A 15,811-nucleotide genomic window follows, 5' to 3' on the forward strand; every position below is an offset into this window, starting at 1 on the left:
TGGGGCTACACACACAAACACACACCTGCACCAAGGGCTGCTGATCTCCAGGCAGCAGGAAGGAGGGGGGGGGGTGTGTGCAGCCCCATACAATCTGCCAGTGCAGGGAGGGAGGCAGGGAGATCCCACAGAACGCAGCACAGCTCACCTCCTCCTCTCCCTCCTCTCCCTGCTCCAGGCTGTCCCCTGGTCCTGGCTCATCAGCTGCTGGAGGGAGAGGTACAGGAGCATCGCTCTACAACTGCCCTCCCCCACATCGATCCTCCTGTTGTCCGGGCCACTGAAAGAGTACCGAAGGTACCCCTCTGATGGCGGCCCTGCATGGCTGTCCACCGCTGCTCACAAGGTCCCTTCTTCCAGGGGGCGGTGATGCCCGCCCTACAAATTGCCACCCTAGGCAAACGCCTTGTTTGCCTCAAGGTAGATACGCCCCTGCCGGGCGATGGCGGGTAATCACTGGCCGGGACCCGGTGATTAACACCCGGGGCTGTGATCAGAGGCGTGGGTAGGGCGTGCGCGCGCCTCCTACCCGGAAATGCAGAATCAAGTACATATACGTGATCCTGCACACAGGGGCTGCCCTGTAGCAGTAAATGTACTATAGGGTGGTCCTTAAGCAGTTAATAAATCATGTCTTTCAGAAATGATGAAACATCAAAGATTGCAATTGTTGAATCATTTATTAAATTTTGTATAGTTTGATTTGTACATACAGTGAAGGAAATAAGTATTTGATCCCCTGCTGATTTTGAATGTTTGCCCACTCACAAAGAAATGATAAGTCTAAAAATGATGGGTGTATTGTAACACTGAGAGACAGAATAACAACAAAAAAAATCAAAAGAAATGCATATCTAACAAATTATGCACTGATTTGCAAAGGAAAAGGGAAATCTATGAACTACCTAATATTGGAATAGCATTGCTGCAGTCTCAAATGAACCACTACGGTTAAAAACTGATATAGTCCAGAAACAGACAAAATAAAGATGGATAAAAAACCTGGATCAGATGGATTAAGCTCTTTAAAGCCATTGTTTCTTTATTTTTTTAGACTTTCCAGTGACTGGTGGAACCAATAGACTGGTGCGAAGCCAATGTGGTACCCTATATTTGAAAAAAGAATTAAAGTCTTTATATAAGGTATTTATAGTGCCGCGCTCCTATTTATATACATATATATCTCTATATCCAATCTGTACTCATTCTGCTTAATTAATAACTATATAAATCAAATGTAAATCATAATGATAAGTGATATTCCATAAACTAAAATGATTGAATAATTATCAATATATTACCAATACACACATAAACAACCTAAATTCGTGTGATAAATAATAATCAATATAGGACCTTGATATAATGTGAATGATAAATAATAAATCGATGAATGAAATACAAATATAAATATAATTAGTGCCACTCTAATTATATGTGATCAATCCAGCAATATTTGTGCAAGAATATATTCCAATGTGCACGTGCATTAGTGTAATACATAAATAAATAAATAAAGTCTTTATAAACAAGTGCCAAAGTGCAGGTGATTCCTTATTCCCTCTCGCCAGGTGCCTTATGGTCTCCCTATGCGCTCACCTTTATATTTGCCTGAATGAATTTAGGCAAATAGGCTTTTTGATCCTTCCAGGATCGGTGAATTAATGCTCTGTATTTAGATGTACCAGGGTATGGATGTCTTCACGTGCCGCTTGGAGAAGGTATAAGAAAGTATGAAGCATCTGTGTGCTCAATTCTGAAAGCTGGAGGTATTGAACACTTCTGGTTTGTGAATATTTCAGTCTACATGGTTAGCACTTCTTCCTGGGAGCACTCGGGTCATTGGTTTGAATCCCAACCACAGCGCCACCTGCCTGCAGTTTGCATGTTCTCCCTGTGCCTGCGTGGGTTTCCTCCGGGTACTCTGGTTTCCTCCCACACTCCAAAGACATGCTGATGATTTTCAGACTGATTCTGGTGCTGTCCATAGCAGCTGCTATTAGAGACCCTTAAATCCCACATGGGTGAGAGGAGGAAATGAGAAGGAGATGACCCCTGGAGGGGAATAAGGAGATATAGCTGGTCTTAATATCGGTGTATGAGCAGTTGCTAAAGGAGAAAGAGGAGAGTACAGGAGTACCTACATCCATACCCTTGTACATCTAAATACAGAGCATTAATTCACCGATCCTGGAAGGATCAAAAAGCCTATTTGCCTAAATTCATTCAGGCAAATATAAAGGTGAGCGCATAGGGAGACCATAAGGCACCTGGCGAGAGGGAATAAGGAATCACCTGCACTTTGGCACTTGTTTATAAAGACTTTATTTATTTATTTATGTATTACACTAATGCACGTGCACATTGGAACATTCTTGCACAAATATTGCTGGATTGATCACATATAATTAGAGTGGCACTAATTATATTTATATTTGTATTTCATTCATCGATTTATTATTTATCATTCACATTATATCAAGGTCCTATATTGATTATTATTTATCACACGAATTTAGGTTGTTTATGTGTGTATTGGTAATATATTGATAATTATTCAATCATTTTAGTTTATGGAATATCACTTATCATTATGATTTACATTTGATTTATATAGTTATTAATTAAGCAGAATGAGTACAGATTGGATATAGAGAGATATATGTATATAAATAGGAGCGCGGCACTATAAATACCTTATATACTGATCTGACACTACCAAGTGAGTTTGTGTAAGTGCCAGCGCACCAAACACCAAAGAATAGTAAATAATTGTTTAACACCCACTGAATGCTTCATTCATAATAGCTCACAAGGATTCACACTATACACAGCACGAATTAAAGTCTTTACCATGTAATCTTGAACCAGTTGCCTACCAGGCACTTATACCCCTTTCCTGCCCACGCCAATTTTCAGCTTTCAGCGCTTCGCATTTTGAATGACAATTGCGCGGTCAAGCAACACTGTATCCATATGAAATTTTTATCATTTTTTTCACACATATAGATCTTTCTTTTGGTGGTATTTAATTGCCACTCTGTGTTTTATTTTTTGAGCTATAAACAAAAAAATCCAAAAATTTCAAAAAAATTGTTTGTTATAAAATTTTGCAAGCAGGTAATTTTTCTCCTTCGCTGACGTGCGTTGATGAGGCTGCACTGATAGGCAGCACTGATAGGCTTCATTGATAGACAGCACTGATGAGCTGGCACTGATGATGCACTGATAGGAGCCACTGATGGGCACAGGTGGGTGGCACAGGTGGGTGGCACTACTAGGCACTGATCATCAGGGCACTGATGATCAGTGCCGATCGCTTCTCTGACAATTGCCGGTTATCGGCAGTACTTTTCTCACGCTGTGACAGCATGAGGATAGTGCAGTCGATAACCGGCAACTGTATTTACCTGGTGATCTGCTGTGTCATTGGAAAAAGGGAAAAAGGAAGGATTTTTCCCCTGTTGGAGCAAATTGGACCATGCTTTATAAGGGTTTTTGCCTTCCTTTATAAGGGTTTTTTCCTTCCTTTGGATCAACAGTAGGTATAGGATTTTGTATACAGAGGTTTTTAGTTTATTTATTCATTTTTTTTTCTACTGGTTGAACTAATTGCATTTGTGGCATTTTTAAATCTGACTATCTGACCTCTACCGATAGGCTTCTTCCCTTTGATGGACTTAAACTCGGGTTTCACCTCTCAAATTGGTATTTTTTTAGATACCTTCAACTCCGTCATGCTTTTGTAGTGCAGTTTGGGGGTACTACTATGGTTGGCAAATCCACAGAGCTGGAGCAGCTGCTTAGCTCTGATACTCTTAAGAAGCCCATGTCTCAGGTGTATAAAGAGCTCTTTGCAATGGATCTCTGTGGTCCCAGATTTGAAGGGAGATGACTGGGATGATACGTGGGATTATCCTTTCAGCAACTTGGTATCGGCCAGGGATCGTCTCATACTATTTAAATTGGTGCATAGATTATATTACACACCTGCTAGGCTGGCATTTATGTATGCTCCAGCTTCGGCTGAATGCTAGCACTGCACATCTTCCTTGGTGGACTTTGATCTTATTTTTTGGTCCTGTGCACAGATTCAAGATTTTTGGAGTGGGGTGGTTCGGTTCGGTCAATATTACAACATTGCAAATTCCACAAACTATATCGGTGTGTCTTCTTGGTCTGGTGGAAGGGTTAGCGCCTTTACATGCATAGTGAACCCTCCTTTCTGAGACCCTGTTCTATGCTCGTAAGGCTATTGTGCTCCATTGGAAGAAGCCTGTAGCTCCCACTACCTCATTTTGGAAATCCTTGATTAATAAGATGCTACCATTATATAAGGCGACCTACTTGAACAGAGGTTCACCCATAAAGTTTGATAAGGTCTGGCATAGTTGGGTTTTGGCCTCCTCTACTCTAGCCTGATTTCTGGAAGGGTTTACAGATGCACCTGCTATTATATAGGTTCTTGAATTTGGTTGGAAATTAGCTCATATACACGGATTGTATAATATTACCCTGCTTGTAGTCTGATGGGTACATCATATGTACAGTTTACATTTTGTACGATTGTGGCACTTGCATTTTTCTCTGTTTATGTAAAGGCATTGCACTATTGTTGTGAAGGGGGGGTGGGGGAAATGGGTTATTTTTGTATTGTGTTTTTGCTGCTGAGACAGTTGCTGTATTTTTACATGTTGAAATCAATAAAAATAATTTAAAAAAAATATATTTGTCCTCTACTATGGAGTAAGATCACTCTGCAACATCCAGATTTAGAATAATTTTTTTTTCGGAGCCAGCTCTTCTGCTTCCTAGGCCAGCTCTCTGCTCAAGGAATACAGGTTATGCAGGAAGTAACAAGTAACAAGGTGAAATACTACACCAGAACGCTAAATCCATTGTGTGATTATGCAGAGTTTAAAATGCGTAAATCAAAATTACAAAACTTTTGGCAGGTAAAACAGTAAAAATATATGTAAATCAACGTTGAATTTAAATGTTTGCAAAATTTCTACTTATTTCACCAAAAGTGACCTTACAAAAACCTTCAGTTTTTCGGTTTGAGGTACAAAAACATCCGTCCTAGTGTAACTCCATTTATTGGTATAACACAAAGATTAAAACCTTTGCACTCACATGATATGATACCTGTCAGGCACATGAATAAAATATCCTCCTCAGCTTCTCCCTGGTGGTCACTGTGGTGGGAAATGAGGACTGGAGTAATAATGGTGCTCTCTGGATGACAGTTCTCCATGTCAGCAGAGCGGTGGTGATAGAGGAGAGCGTGCTGGCGCTTCTGCACAAGCGCCCGGAACAGCCGGAGCCACGCTCTGTCCCAATGGAACACAATCCAGGACGGAAGAGAGAGGTAATCAACATGGTCTGTGTGGTTAATATGATGATGCATTTTAGAGGCGTGGCCTCCTTTATCAAGTCACAGCAGGTAGTTATAACATGTTTGTTATTTAAAAAAAAATATGAACCTTTAGAATCGTTTTAATCTTTTTGTTACACTAGGGTGGATGTATGCTCTCTGTTTTTTTTTGTTTTTGTACAAACCATATTCTGCCTGTGGAATACCTGGATAGCTGCTATGCCTACTTTTTACTGTACCATATGTCCCAGCCAGCCAAGATTTCTGTGGACCAGCGCCGTAGTATTTTTTCATTATATGGACATCACTTGTTTGAAGCAATTGGGACAAAATGGATTGGCAGTGGGACACGATGGGCTGGTAGTGTGACCCTCAACATCTAAAGCTTGGCCATTTTTTAGAGCCAGGGTCCGGTTCTATAAGTCAAACAATGGATACCCTTGTTCTACTTCATCAGCTATTAGATCATAAAGCAATTTGCAAACAACATTGTCCAGATTGAAGAGATTATGAGATGGTATAAAAAAATTTGGTAGACTCGCATATTTCAGATGTACTTGAAAAGAACGTATATATCTGTCAAAGCACATATCCAGGTCTTCTAATTTCCATTCTTCATCTCTAGGATATTTTGCACATAGATGAAGCAAGGCAGTCTTTGCATGATATGAACAGAATTTATCCAGTTTTTTTTGCTGTCTTCCATTATGTTTAAGCAGATCCAGTAAATGCTTCAGCAGTTTAAGGCATAGTTTCCTGTCAAAGTATAACAAAGTAATAGTTATTTATAAGGAGTCAATTATTTTTTCTGTATATTAAAGAGTAAGTCAGCTGAAAAGTAATATTTATGTTCTAGGGAAAGAGCCTGATTTCTTAAATGTTTTGGATACTCCAATAGCAAAATCTCCTTGCGGTAATTTCAAATTTTTTCACATTTTTTTTGTCTACTTAGATGTTTTAGGTGTTCCATCTCCACTTTTTGTGTCACTGCACAAAGCAGTAACAGGGCTGGATCTAGCCAGTCTGATGTGGGGGTGCAGTAAAAAAAAAAAGGTCAGGGGGGCAGGGGATTGGAGGTCAATAGGACAGTGTACAGAAACAGAAATCAGTAGGGCAGAGTACAGTTGGTTAGCAGTGTCAAATGTGTGGATGTGGGAATTGAATTTTTATTTTGTTCAACCCGCTGGTTGAACAAAAAAAATGACTGATGTATGGGATGCCTTACTGAGCCTACCTTAAAGTGTAAGTTCACCTTTATAAAAAAAAAAATCTGTAAAGTGACATAACACTGCACCCTTCCCACACCACCCCCCAACCCTCCTGTACTTACCTCGCATGATCCTGCACTGTCAGGTTTCTGCATGCCACATGGTTTAACCTCTTCGTGCCGGCTGCACGCAAATGTGCGGCCTCCCGGCACCTGGGCCTTGACGCCGAACGGCCGCACATTTGTGTGCAATTAAGAAAAACATATGTGCTGAGAGCGCGCGCCCTGTGCTCTCCCAGCACACATGTCCGGTACTCATGGAAAGGCCTCAATCTCCTCTTTCGATCGGGACCTTTCCCGATCATGTGACGACGAATCATGGTGGTCACATGACCTTAAAACCCCGCCTCCTGGCTTCTGAAACCTTTAAAGGGAGGCACCGGCGCCAAGGGGTTTAAGCTCCACTCAGTACTGTGCAGCCAATGCGATCCAGACAGATTCTAATTGGTCAGCACTATCACATGAATGGCACTTCCTGTCAGCACTGCAAGGAGAGGAGAGGAAGCCAAAGGGATTTCAAATCCCCTGATTAGTGGAGCCGCATGCAGAAGCCTGACAGTGCAGGATTGTGGGAGGTAAGTACAGTGGGACTGGGGGGATGGATAGGGGTCCAGTGTTAGGTCATCTTACAGATTTTCTATAAAGGTGAACTTACACTTTAACTACTTGCCTACCCGGAACGTATACCCCCTTCCTGCCCAGGCCAATTTTCAGCTTTCAGCGCTGTCGCACTTTGAATGACAGTTGTGCAGTCATGCAACACTGTACCCATATTAAATTTTTATCATTTTTTTCACACAAATAGTGCTTTCTTTTGGTGGTATTTAATCACCGTTGGGTGTTTTATTTTTTTCTATAAACAAAAAAGTGCAAAAAAATTTGAAAAAAAAAAACCAAATAATTTTTCTCCTTCACTGATGTGCATTGATGGGGCTCCACTGATAGGCAACACTGATGAGGTGGCACGGATAGGCAGCACTGATGTGCACTGATAGGCAGCACTGATGGGTACTGATAGGTGGCACTGACTGGTGGCACTGATGGGTAGCACTGCTGGGCACTGATGGGTGGCACTGATGGGCACAGGTGGGCGGTACTGCTGGGCACAGGTGGGCAGCACTGCTGGGCACTGATCATCTCTGTATTTACCCGGTGATCTGCTATATCAGTGGACCAAGCTGATCACGTGGTAAAAGGCTGCTGTGATTGGTCTTTTACCACATCACGTGATCAGCTGTGTCTGTAGGACACAGCGATCGTGGAGATCGCCGGGTGCGTGCCCATTGGGGTGCATGGGAGGATGTCATATAACGCCCTCTCAGAACTGTTTAACCGCGCTATAGCCATCATTCGGCTATAGAGCTGTTGCCAAATGGCTAAAGAAGAACTTCATTAAAACCAACAACAGTTGAGACAATGAAACGCCCTGATCAGGTCTATGTACAGCATAATGTATAAAGTATATGGGTCAGGAGCAGGGGCGGACTGACAACTCATGGGGCTCCCGGGCAATAGGGGATCATGGGGCCCCTGTGTCCTTGCCCAAACTCAAAAAAGACTATGAAAAAGGTAGCAGGGGTATCTCATGGGGCCCCCTACTGACCCCGGGCCCTCGGGCAGTGCCCAAGTTTCCAAATGGTCAGTCTGCCCCTGGTCAGGAGTAAGAAAAAAAAAAGAAAAACATATAGAATGTAGCAGTCAGGATGAGCACCATGTTCACATCAGAGTTCTCCCTTATATCAAAGTCAACTGTATTCCCCTTACACATCAGAAGTCCCTCCTAAATTGGTGTCTTCAAAGACTCGCCTTACATCAGAGTTCACAGAGTCCCACCTTACAGCAGAGTACCTCCCCTTACATCAGAGCCCAGCAGAGTGCCCCTTTCACCACTGGCAGGTGGCTGGCATGAAAAGGCTTTCAAAAAAAATCCCCTTGTTGCTGGATCTTAACTGCAAATGCACAGTTCCAGAGCCAGCCAATTAGCAAACTGCCAGGTTCGGCTGACACTCATGCGGTGGAGGGTGTAAATATAAGCCATGCCTGATAAGTGCCATGATGTCACTGTACAGGGGCACACACGGACCTGCCCTGCTGTCTGATCTGAGGCCGAGCCTGGCAATGCTCTAATAGGATGGCTCCATTATTGTGCATGTGCAGTTCAGAGCTGATGACAAGGGGATTTTTTAGGACAGGAGAATAGTGCCTGTAAATTTACAGATGGTTGACAACACATGGCTGGACTGTACGCATGCTGCCACTGGGATTCTTTGTTTTGTGGCCATGACAAAAATTATACCCTGTGTTGCTTTCTGTGGGCACAGTGCCTGATAACTGTGCTCTAGTCAAGTGAATGGGGCTGCTCTGCAAGCACCTCACAACTGCATGCAATGTATACGGTTGCGGTGTGCTAATGTGGGGTTCCAGGAGTTAAAGCAAGTGGTGAGGAGGTGATACAACACCTACTCGTTGCCTGTCAAATGCTCTCTAAAGAGTGATCTGAACACAGATCACTCTTCCGAGACCAAAGCTAGTGTGAAGGAGCTCTTAAAGGGATTCTGGGCAGGAGGGGGTTAAACAGAAGCATGTAGTAGTTGGTCAGCCATCCTCAATAGTACTTGACATGAAATCAACTCGCAAGTTTGTGAAGCTCATAGGAGAACAGCGAGGGGGAGAGAAGGGAGGAAGATGGGTACAGGTCAGTCATAGAGCAGTTCTCAGTGTTCACTCCCCCCCAGGCTGGGATTGGAAGACTCAGACAGCATCATCAATCATGCAGAGAGGATGGAGCTTCTAGGGGCTGTACTTCATATCTCCCACCCATATCCCCTTTCAGAGGCACCGCACTGGCCATGTGTGGGTGGGGCAGACAGGGGTAGAGGGGCTGACGCAGATGAGTCCTGTCTCTTCTCCTGTCTATGCAGAGGTGAGGGGGGGAGGAGAGCTCCTTGCTTGGGGTCTGTGACACACTGAGACTTGGCTGATGCAGCCAGCTGCCCCTACACCCTGTTTCCCTGACCAACGGTTTGGCAACCCTGCCTGGGCACACTATCCATGGGGGGGTTGCCAGGGGGGGCACAGTCTACCCCAGCACCCCCCTAGATCCAGCCATGAGCAGTAAGTGAGGAAATCCCTTGTCACCAAGGTCACCAGAACTGGTGCCCCTATTGGAAGATATCCCTACTAATCCTGTTCTGGGGACAACCTATACTATGTGATTTTATTTTATGTTCACTTCTCATTATAATCGGAAATAAGACAAACAGAGAGGGTGAATGTCCCTAATGGGAGCACAGACAGCAATAAAAACCAGATATTCTAATCCCTTTAGTTATATTCTAAAGCTGAACTCCAGGAATTCAGCCACTTTGTAAAATGTGCTGGCATAATATGAATTAAGTCCAGCAAGGTGCATGCCACCTACTGAGCTCAGGGAGTACAGATATCACAATATTTCTGGAGCTCTGACAAGAGAGACACTGTTTTCACACACAGCTACTCTGCCTGCCACTCCTCTCTGCCATTCATTTACAGAAGCTTTTGTATTCCTGAATGGGTGTCACGTACCTGATAGGAGACTGAATTGACAAGGTCGGCCTCACTTGTGTCACTAGCCCTGACCCCGCTGAGGTTGGAACAGAGGGAGTCTAGGGACCAGGGGGACAAGAGCACCTGAGGTGGTTGCTTGTGGCTCTTGCAGATGATGGCCTGAGAAGGCAGTGTATCCTCTGATTTGAGTATTGTAATAGCAGACAGAGCAGGTTCTGGTTAATCCCTGATGTGCAGCAGAGCAGGTAGGTAGCCAGGACACAGGACAGGAGCAGGGTCAAAGGAAGCCAAGGTCATCAACAGTCAGTCAGCAAGGTACAGAATCAGTAGGAGAAGCCAAAGTCAGGAGCAGAGCCGAAGTCAGGAACCAGGAGCAGGAGAGCAATCAGAGTCGGGTCAGGAACAAGCCGGGTCAGCACCAAAGGAATCACACAGGAACAGCAGGCCACAGGGGGAGGCTGAAGACCAGTCAGCAGTGAATCATCATTGAGGTGCTCCTTAAATAGCCCGCCCAGCGCCGACAGGCGTGCCTGGGTCCCAGTGCCTGCCAGTTCCATCATTGGTGACAGGCGCGCCTGGATCCTAGTGCCCGCCTGCCTGTATGCCTTGTCGGGATCCTGCGCCTGTGCAGATTCATGTGCTGCAGCGATCTTCTTGTTCCCTGCCATTGCCCCCCCCCTTATGGGCAGCCTCCGGATGCCCACTAGGGCTCGTTTCTCAGGATGATGACGGAGGTAGGCTTGAACTATCCGTAGGGCATGGACATTAGTGGACGGTTCCCAGGAATTATCTTCTGGTCCGTAACCCTTCCATTTGATGAGGAACTGGGTCTGTCCGCCCCTTTTCCTACAGTTCAGAATAGCCTCAACCTCATACTCTTCGTTCCCTTCGACCAACACTGGCGCAGGTGACTCCAGATTCCGGTTAGGAAACCCACTTGGGATGTGTGGTTTCAACAAGGAGCAATGGAATACTGGGTGAATCCTCAAATTTTTTGGTAATTCAAGTTCAAACGCTACAGGGTTCACCTTTCTCTTGATAGGAAATGGTCCCAGAAACCTTGGACCAAGCTTCCTTGATGAACAACTTAGTTTCAGGTTCGCCATGGATAGCCAGACTTTGTCCCCTTGTTTCAGTTCCAGGTTACCCCTTCTGTTCCTATCAAAAAATTTCTTGTTGCTCGCCTGAGCTTCGGAAATTGTTTTTTGTAGGACTTCACCATTTCTCCTGAGGAACTCCATCCTTTTTTGTACTGCCGGCACAGCGGCCTCTACTGGTATTTCTAGAAGAAAGGTGGGGTGGTATCCATAGTTAGCGAAAAACAGAGATTGCTTGGTAGCAGAATGGATGGAATTGTTATAGGAGAATTCCGCTAATGGAAGGAGCAAAGCCCAGTCGTCTGGCGAATACGAGGAGAAGCATCGGAGCTATTGCTCTAGAGTTTGATTTGTTCTCTCCGTCTGTCCATTTGTTTGGGGATGGTAAGCAGATGAGAAGCATAACCTGATCTCTAATGCCTCACACAGAGCTTTCCAGAATTTAGATGTGAACTGCACTCCCTGGTCAGATACAATATTCAGGGGGACACCATGGAATCTTACAATTTCTTTGATGAAAACGGAGGCAGTTTCTGTGGCCGATGGAGTCCCTTTCAAGGGGATGAAATGAGCCATCTTAGACAGGCGATCAATCACTGCGAAGATAGTGGTAAATCCTTCAGATTCAACAATAAAGTCCATTGAGATCATGCTCCAAGGTTTTTCTGGTATGGGCAAGGACTCCAACAGGCCCCAAGTCTTGGCTTTATCGGATTTATTTCTCAGGCAGACTGTGCAAGATCTCACGTAGTCTTGGCAATCCTTCACTGTGTTTGGCCACCAGAAAGAACAGGAAACCCACTCAGACACTCAGAGGTTTTGTGAATCCCAAAATGACCTGCTAGTGGATGGTTATGACATCTCTGGAGAACAAGAGTCCGGAATTTGAAGATCTGCTCCTTGTGGAAATACAAGCCATCTTTTAATTGCAAGTGCATATTCATGGGAGGTGGGTGACTACTCATGGCTTCCTTCATCTGCGTAACAAGGTCTGTCTGAAGGAGTAAGAGGTTTTTGGCAGGCAGAATTGTGTCGGGTTCAGACTGCGCAACGGGGAACATATGGGAGAGCGCATCAGGTTTGCCATTCTTGGTTCCAGGACAGTATGTCAGATGGAAGGTGAAACAAGAGAAAAATAGTGCCCATCTAGCTTGTCGTGGCCTGAGGCGTTTCGCCGTTTTCTGGTACTTAAGATTTTTATGGTCTGTGAAGATGAGAATGGGATGAACTGCACCTTCCAGTAAATAGCGCCATTCTTCCAATGCTGCCTTAATGGCGAGTAATTCTCTGTCTCTCACATCATAGTTCCTTTCGGAAACACTCAATTTTCAGGAGAAAAATGCAACAGGGTGCAGAAGGGATTTGAGTCCCTGTCTTTGGGATAATATGGCTCCAACTGCATTCTCCGAAGCGTCAACTTCAAGGACAAAAGCGAGAGCAGGATCCGGATGCTTCAGAATAGGTGCGGATGTGAACATAGTCTTTAATTGCTCGAAGGTTGTTTGAGCTTTGGGAGTCTATTTAAAGGGAATATGCTACCTGGTAAGCTGTGTTACTGGTGCGATAATTCCAGATAAATTCTTGATAAATTTTCTATAAAAGTTAGCAAAACTAATAAAGTATTGCACTGCTTTCCTGTCTCCTGGGATGGGCCATTCTAAGACGGTGGACACCTTTTGGGGGTCCATAGAGATGCCCTCAGAAGAGATCACTAGCCCAAGGAACTGGATGGATTGCCTCTCAAAATTGCATTTCTCGGCTTTTGCATACAAACGATGCTGGTGTAATCTATCCAGAGTCTTCTTTACGTGCTCCCGGTGGCTTTCTATGGTAATGGAAAAAAACAGAATGTCATCCAGATAGACAATGAGGAAGAGATCCAGGTAGTCTTGAAAGATATCATTCACCAGGTGTTGGAAAGTTGCTGGGGCATTACAGAGGCCAAAGGGCATCACAAGATATTCAAAGTGTCCGAACCTAGTTCGGAAAGCCGTCTTCCACTCGTCACCCTCCCGAATTCTCACCAGATTGTAAGCGCCCCTGAGGTCGAGTTTTGTGAAGAAGCATGCTCCTCGCAACCTTTGAAATAGTTCAGGGATCAACGGAAGGGGGTAACGATTCTTTACCGTTATCTTGTTTAAGTCTCGGTAATCAGTACAGGGTCTGAGAGTATGGTCTTTCTTCTCCACAAAAAAGATACCGGCTCCTGCAGGTGATGTAGAAGGCCGAATAAAGCCTTTTTCCAAGCTCTCATTGATATATTCCCAGAGGACCTCTAATTCAGCCTTGGATAGGGGATAGATTCTGCCGAAAGGAATTTCGGCACCGGGCAGGAGTTCAATAAGACAATCGTATGAGCGATGGGGAGGAAGGCAGTTGGCACGTTTCTTATTGAAGACGTCCAGATATTCATGGTATGCTGCAGGAACAAGTTTCATGGTCTCAGGGTCAGAGTGAATGCTGAGTAGAGGAGTTGCCTCAGTAGTCCCTTTGGGAGTACAGTGATTCAAACAATATTCTGAGGTGAAAGAGATTTCTCCGGACAACCAATTGATGGTTGGGTTGTGGGCTTTTAGCCAGGGCATGCCGAGAATGACTGAAAAAAATCAGAGAGGTAATGATGTCTAAGCATAGGAATTCCTGGTGTCCCATAGTAGAGTAGCAGAATATTGGCATGGTTTCCTGTGTCACAGGGCCAGAACTGATACCAGATCCATCAGCCAGGTGAACTGCAAGTCTGTGTGCTTTGTTACGGAGTGGAATCTGGTTTTGCATAGCTAATTGTGCATCCAAAAAGCAGCTACAGGCACCTGAGTCTATAATGGTTGGGACCCTGATTGTCCTTTTGGCCAGTTTTAGCTGCAGATGTAAAGAGAGATGTGTCCGACTTGCCCCTTGAGGGTGCATCATGTAGAAACAGCTGGGAGAGTATCTGTGGGATTTGGCCGGGCAGGTGGCTACAAAATGACCTGCATCACCGCAGTAGAGGCAGAGGTTGGACTTCTGCCGGCAAACGCGTTCCACTGCGGATAACTATGGCTTCCAGAAGCTTCTCCTAGTGGAGTTGGTGGGTAATGCTGATGAGGCCACATTTGTAGGAGGTCCTAATTCAAAGCATATCAAAATCTTCCCATTGGACCTCTCATTCTGCCTTTCCCGAATTCGGCGGTCAATCTGAATCTCCAGGTCTATCAGGTTCTCCAAGTTGGTTGGCACCCCCACTCGAGCCAGCTCATCCTTCAGATTTTCGGAAAGACCGAGACGGAACTGGTGGCGGAGAGCAGACTCGTTCCACTGGGTATCAGGACACCAGATACGGAAATCAGTGACATAGTCTTCCACAGGTCTCTGGCCTTGTTGTAGCTTACTGAGCATGACTTCAGCAGTTTGGTGCCGGAAAGTATCATCATAGATTTGTGCCATTGCTGTAAAGAAGGAGTCCACAGAAGCTAAGGCTGGGTAATCCAACTCACGTAGGTGGTAGGCCCAGGACTGGGGTTCATTTCTGAGGAGTGTGATAATGAATCCCACCTTAGTGTTAGGTGCCAAGAAAGTCCTGGGGAGCAGGGAAAAATATAACTCACAGAAGTTATGAAAAGTCCTGAACTTCCCGCAATCCCCTTTAAAGAACTCGGGCGTAGGCACCCGGGGTTCTGGCAGAGCAGAAGTTTCAAAGGTTATACTGGTCTCTGTTTGCGTGACCACATCAAGGGTAGTATTGAGGTCTGTGTCTAAGAGGACATTAGAGTCAGTTCGCAGTTTGCTCTCCAAGTGTTCAAAGTCTTTCTGTAACTCATGTATTACGTTGAACAAGGTAGTTACTGCTTGGTGAATGTCCCCCAGGTGTGAGGCCTCCCTTTCAGACTCCATCATGGCTGACTGGTACTGTCACGTACCTGATAGGAGACTAAATTGACGAGGTCAGCCTCACTTGTGTCACTAGCCCTGACCCCGCTGAGGTTGGAACAGAGGGAGTCTAGGGACCAGGGGGACAAGAGCACCTGAGGTGGTTGCTTGTGGCTCTTGCAGATGATGGCCTGAGAAGGCAGTGTATCCTCCAATTTGAGTATTGTAATAGCAGACAGAGCAGGTTCTGGATAATGCCTGATGTGCAGCAGAGCAGGTAGGTAGCCAGGGCACAGGACAGGAGCAGGGTCAAAGGAAGCCAAAGTCATCAACAGTCGGGCAGCAAGGTACAGAATCAGTAGGAGAAGCCAAAGTCAGGAGCAGAGCCGAAGTCAGGAACCAGGAGCAGGAGAGCAATCAGAGTCGGGTCAGGAACAAGCCGGGTCAGCACCAAAGGAATCACACAGGAACAGCAGGCCACAGGGGGAGGCTGAAGACCAGTCAGCAGTGAATCATCATTGAGGTGCTCCTTAAATAGCCCGCCCAGCGCCGACAGGCGTGCCTGGGTCCCAGTGCCTGCCAGTTCCGTCATTGGTGACAGGCGCGCCTGGATCCTAGTGCCCGCCTGCCTGTATGCCTTGTCAGGATCCTGCGCCTGTGCAGATTCATGTGCTGCAG

At 45.2% G+C, this 15,811-nt stretch overlaps 1 protein-coding gene across 1 annotated transcript in view; it reads right to left on the reverse strand.

The window, feature by feature from the left end:
• Positions 1 to 2,374: 2,374 nt before the first annotated feature.
• LOC149459297 (cyclic GMP-AMP synthase-like) overlaps positions 2,375 to 15,811 on the reverse strand; it is an 88,996-nt gene continuing 75,559 nt past the window's right edge. The window contains exon 5 of the mRNA XM_089681380.1: positions 2,375 to 6,133. Within this exon, the coding sequence (XP_089537506.1) occupies positions 5,794 to 6,133 (340 nt within the window). The 3' untranslated portion in view covers positions 2,375 to 5,793. The remainder of the gene's footprint in view (positions 6,134 to 15,811) is intronic.

The sequence above is a fragment of the Staurois parvus genome, unplaced genomic scaffold (genome assembly GCF_062004578.1).
Source record: "Staurois parvus isolate SC_StPar_1 unplaced genomic scaffold, SC_StPar_1.0 ptg000264l, whole genome shotgun sequence".
In the NCBI taxonomy this organism is placed as follows: domain Eukaryota; kingdom Metazoa; phylum Chordata; class Amphibia; order Anura; family Ranidae; genus Staurois; species Staurois parvus.